This window comes from Panthera leo, chromosome B4 (assembly GCF_018350215.1).
Source record: "Panthera leo isolate Ple1 chromosome B4, P.leo_Ple1_pat1.1, whole genome shotgun sequence".
Classification (NCBI taxonomy): Eukaryota; Metazoa; Chordata; class Mammalia; order Carnivora; family Felidae; genus Panthera; species Panthera leo.
In genome coordinates, this window is record NC_056685.1 from 25,427,232 (window position 1) to 25,440,267 (window position 13,036).

At 42.1% G+C, this 13,036-nt stretch overlaps 1 protein-coding gene across 5 annotated transcripts in view; it reads right to left on the reverse strand.

Moving 5' to 3' along the window:
- The window catches only part of MPP7 (membrane palmitoylated protein 7), a 279,215-nt gene that overhangs the window by 14,560 nt on the left and 251,619 nt on the right, over nt 1-13,036 (reverse strand). For all 5 annotated transcript variants that reach the window (XM_042945204.1, XM_042945203.1, XM_042945206.1 and 2 more), the window contains exon 13: nt 6,861-6,941. In XM_042945204.1, coding sequence (XP_042801138.1) covers nt 6,861-6,941 — 81 coding nt within the window. The remainder of the gene's footprint in view (nt 1-6,860; nt 6,942-13,036) is intronic.

The following is a 13,036-nucleotide window of genomic DNA, read 5'->3' on the forward strand; positions in this document are numbered from 1 at the left end:
TGGATTCCAATACTCATGAATGACTTTGAGGGGTTCAAGCCTTGAGTGGAGAAAGTCACTGCAGCTGGGGTGTAAATAGCGGGAGAATTGGAATTAGAAGTGGAGCCTGAAGATGGGGCCGAATTGCTGCCACCTTGTGATCAAACTTTAATGGATGAGGAGTTGCTTCTTATGGATGAGCAAAGAAAGTGGTTTCTGGATCTGGAATCTACCCCTGTGAAGATGCTGTGAAGACTGTTGAAATGACAACAGAGGACTGAGAATACTACATACACTCAGCTGATAAAGCAGCACAGTATTTGAGAGGATCAAGTCCAATTTGGGGAGAAGTTCTACTGTGGGTCAAATGCTATCGAACACCAACCACTGCATGCTACAGAGAAAGTGTTTGTGAAAGGAAGAGTCAATAATGTGGCAAACTTCACTGTTGTCTTATTTTAAGAAGTTGCCACAGCCACCCCTGCCTTCAGCAGCCACCAACCTCAGGGCAAAACCCTCCCCCCAGAAAAAAAAAAAATGACTTGCTGAAAGCTCAGAGGACAGTAGCATTTTTTTTAGCAAAAAAGTATTTTAAAATTAAGATATGTACTTTTTTGGCCTTAATGCTACTGCACACTTAATAGATTACAGTATAATCATAAATTTTATTTTTTTAAGCATAACTTTTATATGTACTGAGAAACCAAAAAATTCATTTGACCCACTTCATTGCAATATTCACTTTATTGTGGTGGTCTGGAACTGAACCTGTAATCCCTCTGAGACGTGTCTGTATCACACTGAGAAAAATTTAGAAGGCTGACTCTAATACCCTCCGGTTCTACCCACGTTGCTGCAAATGGAAGGATTTCATTCTTTCTCATTGCCAAGTAGTATTCCATTGTATATATAAACCATATTTTATTTAAGTGAAATAAGTCAGTCAGAGAAATACAGATATCATATATTTTCACTCATATGTGGAATTTGAGAAACTTAACAGAAGACTATGGGGGAAGGGAAGGGGAAAACACTGTTAAAAACAGAGAGGGAGGGAGGCAAAACATAAGAGACTCTTAAATACAGAGAACAAACTGAGAGTTGATGGGGAGGGGTGGGGGAGAGGGGGAAATGGGTGATGGACATCGGGGAGGGCACTTGTTGCGACGAGCGCTGGGTGTTGTACGTAAGCGATGAGTCACGGGAATCTGCCCCCGAAACCAAGAGCACAGGGCATAGACTGTATGTTAGCCAACTTGACATTATATATAAATAATAAATCAAAATAAATTAAAAAATAAAAGGCTGACTATACAAAGTGTTGGCAAAGATGCAGAACGACTAGATCTGGCATACACTGCCAGGGTTGTAAAATGGTATAACCACTTCAGAAATGGTTTGGTAAGGTCTTACAGAATTACCTGTCCCAGCCATTCTACTCCTACTTATTTATCCAACAGAAACAAAAACATATATTCATCAAAATATCTAGCTTATAGGTTTATTTGTAATAACCCAAAATGGGGGGAACCCCCAAGTATCCATTAAAAGGTGAATGGATGGATCAACAAATTATAGTATTTCCATACAATGGAATACCCCTCAGCAATGAAAAGGGATGAATTACTAATCTATGAAACAACCTTGGTGAATCTCAAACTCATGCTGGGTGAAATAAACTAACCCCTCCCCCCAAAGAAAATTGGGAACAATGTATAATTTCATTTATATAAAGTGCTAGATGATTTAAACTAATCTATAGTTTCGGAATGTAGATCTGTGGTTGCCTAAGGCCAGGAGTAGAAGGATAGATTACTAAAGGCATGGGCAGATTTTTTGAGGAGATGGTAATGTGCATTATGTTGATTGTGATGATGATTTCATATGTGTATATGTATGTTAAAACAGATCTAACTGTACCTTTTAAATATATGCAGCTTATCTATTTCAATTATATCCCAATAATATGTAAAAGGAAAACTGCAGAAAGGGGGGAAAAAGTAATCTAATACAAAAAGTAATTGATTTAAATCGAACTTAAATTTAAACTATATCCAAAATTTTAATTAACTTCTATTTAGTTAAAAGCATATTTAAAAAAAAATTTTTTTAACATTTATTTATTTTTGAGACAGAGAGAGACAGAGCATGAACAGGGGAGGGGCAGAGAGAGAGGGAGACACAGAATCTGAAACAGGCTCCGGGCTCTGAGCTGTCAGCACAGAGCCCGACGCGGGGCTCGAACTCACGGACCGCGAGATCATGACCTGAGCCGAAGTCGGACGCTTAACCGACCAAGCCACCCAGGCGCCCCAGTGAAAAGCATATTTTAATACAACATTCAGATCTTCTAAAACAGTTTTTCGTATTTCTACTGGTAAAGCACCAAGAAATTGTGCTATTCATTACGAAATGTCGCACCTTCTGCAGGAACAGCATGTAATACTAATAAATTTAATTCTTGTCATAAAAGCTAAGAATGAATTTCATGACCAATTCACTCTATTAAAGTGTAAATAACATAATACGCATCCACAAGTACGAAAGATATTAAAAGTAGTATGATCCTCTGCTTTGGAATCTAGGGTTAATATGCATTTGTCATTTCAACAATTTAGTTGTTGTTTGCTGGCGTTCCTTTGGCAAATAGTAAGCTTCGTAAGAATGTACTGTTGAAAATCAAAACTGAGAATTTTATGTGCATTAATTTGTTTCTGGTGAACTGAGAAAAGGTTACCTTTGTTCAATTGTCACAGCAGAACACTCTGAAAATGTAGAACATGCAGTGTTAAGGGTCACTGCCCTGACACATGGAGTCCCCTTGGGAGGGTTAAAAGTATTATTTAGAACTACCTCAAGTGAACAAGACATTTATGACACTGCCAAACACAGTTAAAAGTGAATGTACCTACAAAGTGTTTGCTTATCACCATCACCCCAAATTATCCAAGCCTGATGTAATTTTACTGTTGAAGAGTTTTATTGCTAATTGCAGTCAGCGATCATGGGAAATCTCACAAACTCATTAACGGCGAGGAATCCTGCAGAAGGGATCTGGAAGTTCTTAAGGGCAGAGAATTCAAAGGGAAAGATGGACACATTAACTATAATGCAGGCCACCACCTCACCATCGCTCACTTGTCAGAGTACTCACTGTGTTCACCGTCAGACAAACATCAAACACATACGAGACAAACTCCACCTTCTTCCCCTGCTTCCCACAAAATTCCCAAATAACTGCCATAATGAGATAAGAAAAAAAAATTTTTGAATTGGTACCCTAGTTTACATATATATATTAGAAATCTCAACTGAGGTTTTCTATAGACAAAGAAGTGTTACAGAACATGAGTCCTTTGAAACCTATGAAAACACATAACTGTGATATATGCCTTCACGAGAAACCACAAAGTGATTAACAGGTGTGGTTGACTGTGAGTGCCCAAAATTCCAGACTGTAAAGACTTGGGAATTCATCAAGAATTTGACATTTACTGCAATACTTTTTGTTAACTGCTTTATTTTAATTTACTGAGACAGCCTTTTGAAAGCCTGGTTATATTAATAGTCATTTAAATTTGTTGATGATAACCTAGAGCCTTAAAACAGTGTTGGTGCTGCTCACCGAGAATGAAATTTCCCACAGAGAAGCAAGACAGCAGAAAACAGGTCTCGGCCACCACTTTCTTTAAAAGCAACTTTCAATGTTTAATGTGGCAACATAGATATTTTTTAAAGATCGTATAATTTGTTCTGCCATTTTAGCCCAAGAGTGATAGTGCTTACCTCATTTAGCATCCTTTTAAATAATTTTTTTAATTGCAATAATTATAGATTCACAAGTTGCAAAAATAGTACAGAGCAGATTCTGTGTAACTATCATTCAACTTTCTCCAATGAAGGAAAGTGTTCATCTTCCATAACTGTAGTGCAGTCAAGACCAGAAAATGGACCTCAGCAAACCACAGTGAGCTAAACTACCAAGTATTTCTTTTTAACACTGAAAAACCTGAAGTATGCTCAACAGAAAAGTTCACATGTAAGCTTAACGAATTTCCACAGAATGAAAATACCCAGGTAAGAAGCACCCACCAGGGAACAGAAGATTTCCAGCACTGCACAATCACCCTTCCGATCCACCTCCTCAGGATATCTAACAGCACACGTTAGCATCGCTTTTATTGTATTTATACAAACGGAGTTATATTGCACATTCTCTTTTGTGTCTGCCTTTCACTGGACACGTTTGGTGGACTCATTCCCAATGCTGCGCGGAGCAGCAGATTGGGCATTACGGTCTTCTGTCGTGTGAACATGCCATCATGTCCCTTATCCGATCTACTACTGATGGGCATTTGGGTCCTTTCCACTTTGGGGCTCTTAGGAATAATGTTTCCAAAACCATCCGAGTGCATGTTGTGTGCATCTCTGTTGGCTGTGTACTAGGAGTGGAATCGCGAGGTCATGGGGCATGTATTTGCTCAGCTCTAGTAGATGGTATCACTTAGTTTTCCAAAGTGGATGAATTAATTTGCACTCCCACCAACACCAGCAATGTGTGAGAGTTCCAATGCTCTACATCTTTTTCAACCTACCCATTCTGGTGAATATTTAGTACATTTGGGGGAAAAGATTTATAGAGTTAAACATTGAACAGAATACTGGTGGAATAATCAGAGCAATAATTTTTCTCCAAATACTCAAGACTCTACCTAGAATATTTGACAAAGCAAAACAATCTGAAATTCCAAACTTGTTCTTAAAATATATTCTTCTTTAATTAATTAAATCATCCCGAGCTGATGCTATGGCTGTTATTTTCCAAACATGTCTGGTATTATGAGTCACTTGGGATATATAAATACAGACTTTCAGGCATTCTGTCAGATTTCCTGAAGGAGGATTTCTTTGGAAAGGCCTTGGAATCTTTTCATATGAAGCCCAAGAGGTTTTTATTATCAGCCAAGTCTGGAAAACACTGCTCCATGGGAATCTTCTGACATTAACACCTGTTTAAAAGTGAATCTGAGTGGAAAATTACTACTTTGGGGATTTCTTTGGAGAGTTCCAGCCCCAGAACCTTTCTGGATGTTCTCAATTTCTGCAACAACTTTAGAGGCAGATATTATTTGAACTGTTGGATAAATTGAGGCCAAAGTACATTGCCCCAGGTCCTTGAGTAACACCAAAATTATCATAAAGCCCTACGTGTGATCAACAGCCTTATTGGTATTTAGCATCTTCCAAATAACGTGGATTTTTATTATTAACTGTGCTGCAATAAAGAGAATCGGTAGTTGGAAAAGACTGTGTAGTATCGTATATGGGAGGAAGACCGTGAAGACTGGAATCAGAAAACCTGGTTTCGAGTGCGGGTGCAACTACTGTGTGTGGAACTCTGAGTAGGTAACGGATCCTTGCTCCCTCTTTCCTCCTCTGTGGCATGCAGATGTCGCCCCGTTGTTGGGACATTGAAATAAATTCAGACAATTAAAGGAGATGAATACACAGTAGGAAGTTAACACATGCGTTTTTTTTCCCTTCGCAATCTGTTTTTCCATCCTCTAGGTTCTTTGTAACTGCTCACCTGTAAGACTGGCCAATAGTTTTGCAAAATTTTCTAATTACCTGTATATTGCAATTCAGCTTTGTAAGAGAAGTGAATAATTAAAGTTAAAAAGAGAGAGAGAGAGAGAGAGAGAGAGAGAGAAACAATTTAATTCCACATTTCCACATTTTCCTTTACTTTCATCTCTGTTGGTGGAAACCAGCGGTCCTATAACGTATGGCTGAAAACGATTACAAACAATAATTTGGAAAAATGCAGTAACAAGGAGTAACTTGAGGTAATAGCAAACTATAATTTTAAAATAAAGCCCAACTCTTCTCAAACTAGAGAACATTGCTAAGGGCACTATACAAACAGTTGTTTTTGTTTTGTTTTGTTGTTAACAGTACTAAAACCACTTGAAAAAGCCAACATTGCAATTTCGTCTTTTAGAAGGCTTTCTAACATCAACATATTAAGCACTCAAATGGCATTGATTCTGGAGATCAAAATGCTTCCAGCATCGCATTTCACTTGTAAGAAAGCCTATGAAAACCTCTTTTATAAAAATAGGTCTAATTCTGTATACTGAAAAGAAGCCTACCATATTTGGGTTATATGGCCATGAAAGGCCCATTTAACACGATCTGCCAATTACTACATATAAAAAGTAATTAAGAAAGGCTTATATTAGAAGAGGCCTCCTTCAGCTCTCTGTGGTTTGGTCCTTCTGATCTTAAACCTGGTGAAAAACTCTGGAAAATATTAGCACTTATTTTAGGAAGTAGAATAGACTTTTACATAGAAGAAAATTTGTAAACAATAGCGTCACATGTGTATTAAAATTCACCATAAAAACTGAGAGTAGAGGGGCGCCTGGTGGCTCAGTTGCTTGAGTGTCCAATTCTTGGTTTCGGCTCATGTCATTATCTCACGGTTCATGAGATCGAGCCCCGTGTGGGACTCCGTGCTAACAGCACGGAGCCCGCTTGGGATTCTCTCTCTCCCTTTTTCTCCTCCTTTCTCTCTCTCTCAGAATAAATAAATAAGCTTAAAAAAGAAATATTAAAGAAAAAAACTAAGAATAGAGAAGAAGTGGTAAATTAACAAATACCCTGCCAATGATGTCTGCGCTCTGGGGCAATCCCTGAACTCCTGTGCCTCAGTTTCCTCCACCGAAAAATGTGGAGAATGTCGCTGCATACTTGCTAGGTCTGCTGTGAGTCCAGATGCTGACCGCTTAGAACCATGCTGGGTGCCACCCATGCCACCTAAGTGTTGCCCAGTCATCATCAGTGCAGCGGTTAGCAGCATTGGGGAGCAGGGAACTTACGGGGCACTGTCACACCGTAGTGTTGTGTGTCACTGATGAGCAGTTTTCGTTTCAGTTCATTCAAACCTACTCCTACGGGACCTGAAAAATAGGATAATATAAATGATTACAGAAAACACTGTTTAAGCAGGTCGATCACTGAACACGAGCCCGTGACTCGCAGACTGAGAACACGTATCCAACTTTGCATCCCGAATAAAGAGATTATCTCTAGTCAAGTTGTACATAAGAAAAAGCTACTAGTTCATTTGCTGCTTTTTTACTTTGAAAATTTAAATCCCTACCTTTCCATTAAAAAGATCAGAACTAATTTGTTTTAAAGGAAACATACCCAAGAGCTTGAGTAGATCACCAAGAGATGATATCCAGAAGAGTCTAAAATATATGCCTGCCTGAGAAAGTGGACGTGTGCACTCCAGGCACCAATCATTTCAATACGAAATGTTTTTAGAGCTTAATAAAATAACATCTTGGAACATTAATTTTATTGTAGCTACAACTCTAATGATGCACTTTATTTTTTTTATACTTACGCATTTATTTTTTTGAGAGAGAATGCTCACGTGAGCAGGGGAAGGGCAGAGAGAAAGAGAGAGGAACAGGGAGAATCTCAAGCAGGCTCCATGTCCAAAACAGAGCCCAACTCAGGGCTCGATTCAACAACTGCGAGATCGTGACCTGAGCCAAAATTAAGAGCGGGACCCTTAACCAACAGAGCCACCCAGGCACCTCTAATGATGCATTTTAAATGTGCAAAGCCATCAGCCACATTTACGTCGCTCGAGATAATCTCACGCTATGTTTTCAGTTGGTCCTTAAGCATTTGAAAACTTGCACTGGCCTCGCGTGCTTAAATCCACCAGTGCATGCATAGTAAACACCACAATGGACAGGGAGCGGATAGTAAATACTGTGGAGCATAAAAGTGACTTCCGCCTTCAAAGAAAGTAATTAGGTTGAGAGAGTCACACAAAATGATTAAGAGACGGAGCAAAACACACAGCAGTTTCAAACAGGAATCTGAACACAAGTTAGAAGGCCACAAGCCCCCGACGACGAGTGTCTCGCAGTCTGCCATCAGGCTCCATTCAGTGATGGTGTTTGCGCTGGACACAACACAGGCTGCGGGCCCAGACGGACCCGACTCAGGTTCCCTTTTTCACTATTCCTCCCCTGCTGATACTGGGTGAATACATGTGCCCCTTCAACTTCACGTGTTGGACTCCTAAAGCCCAAGGTGTTAAGAGGTGAGGATTTTAGGAGGTGCTAAGGTCAGGAGAGTGGAGCCCAGGAAGGGATTAGCGCTCTTACAAAAGAGACTCCACAGAGCTCCCTCCCCTCCAGCACATGAGGACGCAGCCAGATGCGTGTGACCGGGAAGAGGGCCCTCACCCCGCAGTGCCGGCACCTTGGATCTCCAACTTGGAGTCTCCAGAACCGTAAGAAGTCAATTCCTGTTATTCATGGGCCACCCAGTCTGTGGCGCGTTATTACCATGGCCTGAGAGGACATCATCTCTGAGGCTTAGTCTTTGAGCCTTGATTAGACTTCATGCTACTGAAAGTTATCCTACTCCCCTTTTGGAGGAATTAAGTGAATAACTTCTGTATAGCACCTGGCACCTGTGTTCCAGGGACCTGTGTTCATTCCCTCACCCACTTCCTCTCCTGAGCTTTGAAAAGAACAAGGTTTTATGCCGGACAATGAAGGACATACAGGTGGACACAGAAGAGCACAGTGCACATCCTGGGTGGAGGGAAAAGTGCGAAGAGGAAGAGGCCAGACCTGGGGGCTGTGCCTTCCTTGGTCTACCACTACTTTGCAGGGCCCTCGCCTGGATCAGGAGACCTGTCCCCCTGTGTTCACTCATCAGCACCTTCTGTCTTTCCAGGAACTGCTGTCAAGTCCCAATTCCCTGGCACTCAGCTCTCCCTTTTTATAATAAATACTCTGTAACATCCCATTTATACCGTGAAATGGAATTCAGAACTAATGTAACTTACTGGTACATATAATTCTTCCAAGTTAATCAAATGGACTAACTGGGGCACCTGTGTGGCTCAGTGGTTTGAGCATCTGACTCTTGATTTTGGTTCAGGTCGTGATCTTAAGGTTCGTGAGCTTGAGCCCAGAGTTGGGCTCTGTGCTGACAGCGTGGAGCCTGCTTGGGATTCTCTCTCTCCCTCTCTCTGCCCCTCCCCTACTTGTGTGAGTGCTTTCTCTCTCTCAAAATAATAACCTTTAAAAAGAGTACTTACAATAAAAAAATTTGTTTCAATATGTAAATGCTTAGACATGATTAGAAAACCTATTAAACTCAGATGTTTGTACTTAACCAATAATAAGGTTGGATTTAAGAGTAATAAGATAAGGAACCATTCTGTACAGGAAAGTACAGGAAACTGGAAGCCCAAAGGTGCAGGAAAACAGGAGAATAAAGACAAGAAACTGGATAGAAAGGACAGGTGAAACTCTTTGGAATATGGTAAGGAACGGGGTAACAGCCTTAATTGAACTAGAGATAATTTGTCAAGACTATCAAAGTGCAGAAAACGGTACTTTTGCAAATGATCTTCACTTCACATATAAGTGTAGTGTAAAAGTAATTCCCTGTGGGATGGGACAGTGCTTCTCTGTCTCAGAAGGCAGACCTCTTGAAACTCGACCATATGTTCTGATCTATTCAGTGCCTGAATGTCTACTATAACATTGGAGAGAGGCACGTGGGACGCAGGTCAGACCTGAGTTCTGTAGAAATGTCACGTCTACATTCCTGGCCCCCTAGCCATTCTGACTTTAAAAAGCAGTAAATGTCTACATGCTCTCCAGTGCAGTGCTGCCCCTATTGAGGACCCTTACTCTGGGACATCAGCCTCTGGCCCTTGTCATTTGCTGTGCCTCAGTTCCTGCCAGCTCCTTGGGTAACCTTGGCATCCACATGAACCCCCGTCAAAAGACCAGCATCTAACATCCCTGACTCCGTGTCTAGAGCGATCTTCTTCTCTATTCCACTTCGACCCTTTACTGGAAAGACCTCGACTCTGCCATCACTATTCACTCTTCATCACTATATTTCACTACTGAAATACTAAATTCCCACTTTTCCAATAGGACTCCGATCTCGGATCCCTTGGGATCTCTCCCTCGGTTATCCTGCCACACCTACGGTCATGGGGACCTCTAATTTCATTTCTTTCCTTTTTATCCAGCAGCCCTTCATGGCTTCACTTCCATGGGCCTCATGTCTTCTATTATACACTGTCCTTCTATCAAATCTCTTATACACTGTCCTTCTATCGCACTTCCCAAGGAGACCTCCAGTCTCAGACCAAACCAGTGGCCCCTCCATGCATCCACACTTAGGCAACGAGTACTGAAAACCCACACCGTCCGGGAGCAGTCATGCGGTCCACTCCTGCTCTCCACACACAAACTAAGACTTCCATTATTCTGTGTTCTCCTACCCACTGTATTTCTTACATCCCCACAATGGTCACTGCAATCCTCCGTTCTCTGTGGTCACACGTGGGAGCCTCCTGCTCTCCCATATGCTCCCTATCATCAAATAATTGCCAAAGGCTGTCAATTTACCTCCCAACTAGCCTTCAGAGCCACAATCTGAATTTCCACTGCTGTCACACTAGTCCAGGGTACCACCACGTTCACCTCCTCTTCTGGACCAGCCTCCTTGGCTGCCCCACCCCTGCTCATCAGCCACTCTAACCCACCGTCACCAGCAGCCAGAGGTCCTTCCAAGGAGCTATTCTGATCCTGTCTCTCCCTTAACATTCTTAGAAATGTAGTTTCCAGTGGCTTTTCTGAAAAAGATTAAAACCTTCACATGGGTTACAAGACTCCACATTGACCTGGTCCCCACCTCCTCCTTCTGTCTCAAAGCATCTGCTCAACCCCCTCCTTCATCTGGAGTCCCAGGGAGTTCTGATATGTCAGAGCTTGGCGCAAACAGATCTTTCTCAAGCAAGTCTGCAAGTCCGTCCTGACCCTTTCGACCATGTTTGTCATTTTTAAGTCTTCAGACCATCCTGTATACCTTCCTACTACTTAAAAGTCCTAATTCAACAACTGGGTAATACATTGCTTCATGGCCTATCCCACCAGACAGACTCCATGAGGGCAGGAATCATATTAGGTCACTTGCCTTTCCCCAAAAGCAATTAAAATCTCAATAAAAATCTGTGGAGCGAATGCAACTTCTAGTGACACCCTCATCACCTTAGGCTCACTGGAAGACCTCATCTACTCTGGGAACACAGAAGCCAACGAGTGGATATGTCTTTGAAGCCCTTTCTATAAACGTACACATCTAAATCCATCTAGACCATCACCCTCTGAACAGTCACACACTCCTACACCTGCTCTTTCTGAATCGTCACCTCTTGTGGCTCCATCAACACTTAAAACTAGTAAATTCTCTCCTACCTTAAAACAACAACAAACTTCCCCTAACCTTCCGCTGTCCCTCTGCCACTGCTCGGTCCTGTCTCTGCCACCCTGGCTTAGGCTCCTGTCATGTGTCACCCGCATCTCTCACTCTGCCTCCAGTGCATACAGAACCAAATATCAATTCCTTGACAAGTTTATTTTTTTTTTAATATTTATTTTTGAGAGAGACAGAGACAGAATGCAAGTGGGTTAGGGGCAGAGAGAGAGGGAGGCCATCTGAAGCAGGCTCCAGGCTTTGCACTGTCAGCACAGAGCCCGATGTGGGGCTCAAACTCACGAACCATGAGATCATGACCTGAGCCGTAGTCGTACGCTCAACCGACTGAGCCACCCAGGCGCCCCCTTGACAAGTTTATATATAGACTGCATGTTGTGAGCTATATTTCTATTTCTAATTTTCATTCATTTTTTAATGTTTATTTTTTAATGTTTATTTATATTTTAATGTTTATTTTTTTTTAGAGACAGAGACAGAGAGAATGAGCAGGGGAGGGGCAGAGAGAGGGGGAGACAAAGAATCTGAAGCAGACTCCAGGCTCTGAGCTCTCAGCACAGAGCCCAACATGGGGCTCGAACTCAAGGAACTGTGAGATCACGACCTGAGCCGAAGTCAGAGGCTTACCGACTGAGCCACCCAGGCACCCGTTTATTTACTTTTGAGAGAGACAAAGCATGAGCCTAGCAAAGGAGGGGCAGGGAGACAGACAGGGAAACACAGAATCTGAAGCAGGCTCCAGGCTCTAAGCTGTCAGCACAGAGCCAGACGTGGGGCTCGATCCCATGAACTGTGAGATCATGACCTCAGCCAAAGTCGGATGCTCAACCGACTGCGCCACCCAGGGATCCCTAATTTTCATTCTTGATACTCCTTCCTATGTACACTCCAGCTACATGAGGTCCCCCTGCTTCCGGAAATATGGCAGGTTCTCTTTTGTGTTGTTGAATCCTCATGGCGTGCTGCTTGCTTTTGCAAGGACACTCCAGTCCTCTTCATGTGCTAATTCTTGCTTGTTGTTTCAGCTTAGATACACTTTAGGGAAATCCTAACACTTTAAATTTGGGTTCGGTACCAAGTTCATGTGTTCTCTGTACTTGAAATTCAAGAGACTAATCCCCCAGTACTCTTTTAGCTGTCTTAATCCTCTAACAGACTGTGAGCTCTGTGAAAACAGGGGCGTCATCTACTTGTTCATCAGCTAGCAAACTGTAGGCACTCATTAGTTTGCTGTATTCATTTAAATTCTACTCAGTAATTATGCTGTCCTGGAGGTATGACTATTTGCTGAATGAACCAAAGGAACGGGAGCTAAAGGTAAAAGCATCTGTTCCCAGAATGCTTTGATATGATGGTGAAGTAACATGCTCATGGTCCCTAAGGGGAGTTGGTTGGTGAAGATCACATTTGAACTTGGCTCTTTGGATCTAAAAATAAAGAGAAGCAGAGGGGAAGGTGATGACTTCAGCTCTGGACCTGTGAGTTTCAGGAAAGGAAATCGATCTACCTTATCACTATCAGACAAGGACTGACTGTGGTGTAACAGAGAGGTCAGGGCGAGGGTGTCCTTGTGACCACAGGCACGACAAGAGAGAACCTGGGACTGTGAGAAGAAATGAGATCTCCGAGGGAGAGGAGGACAGTGGTAGCATTACTGACTGCGGTATGCTGGGCACCATTTGGGGTGTATGTATTTTACCCACTCTGAAGGTACCAA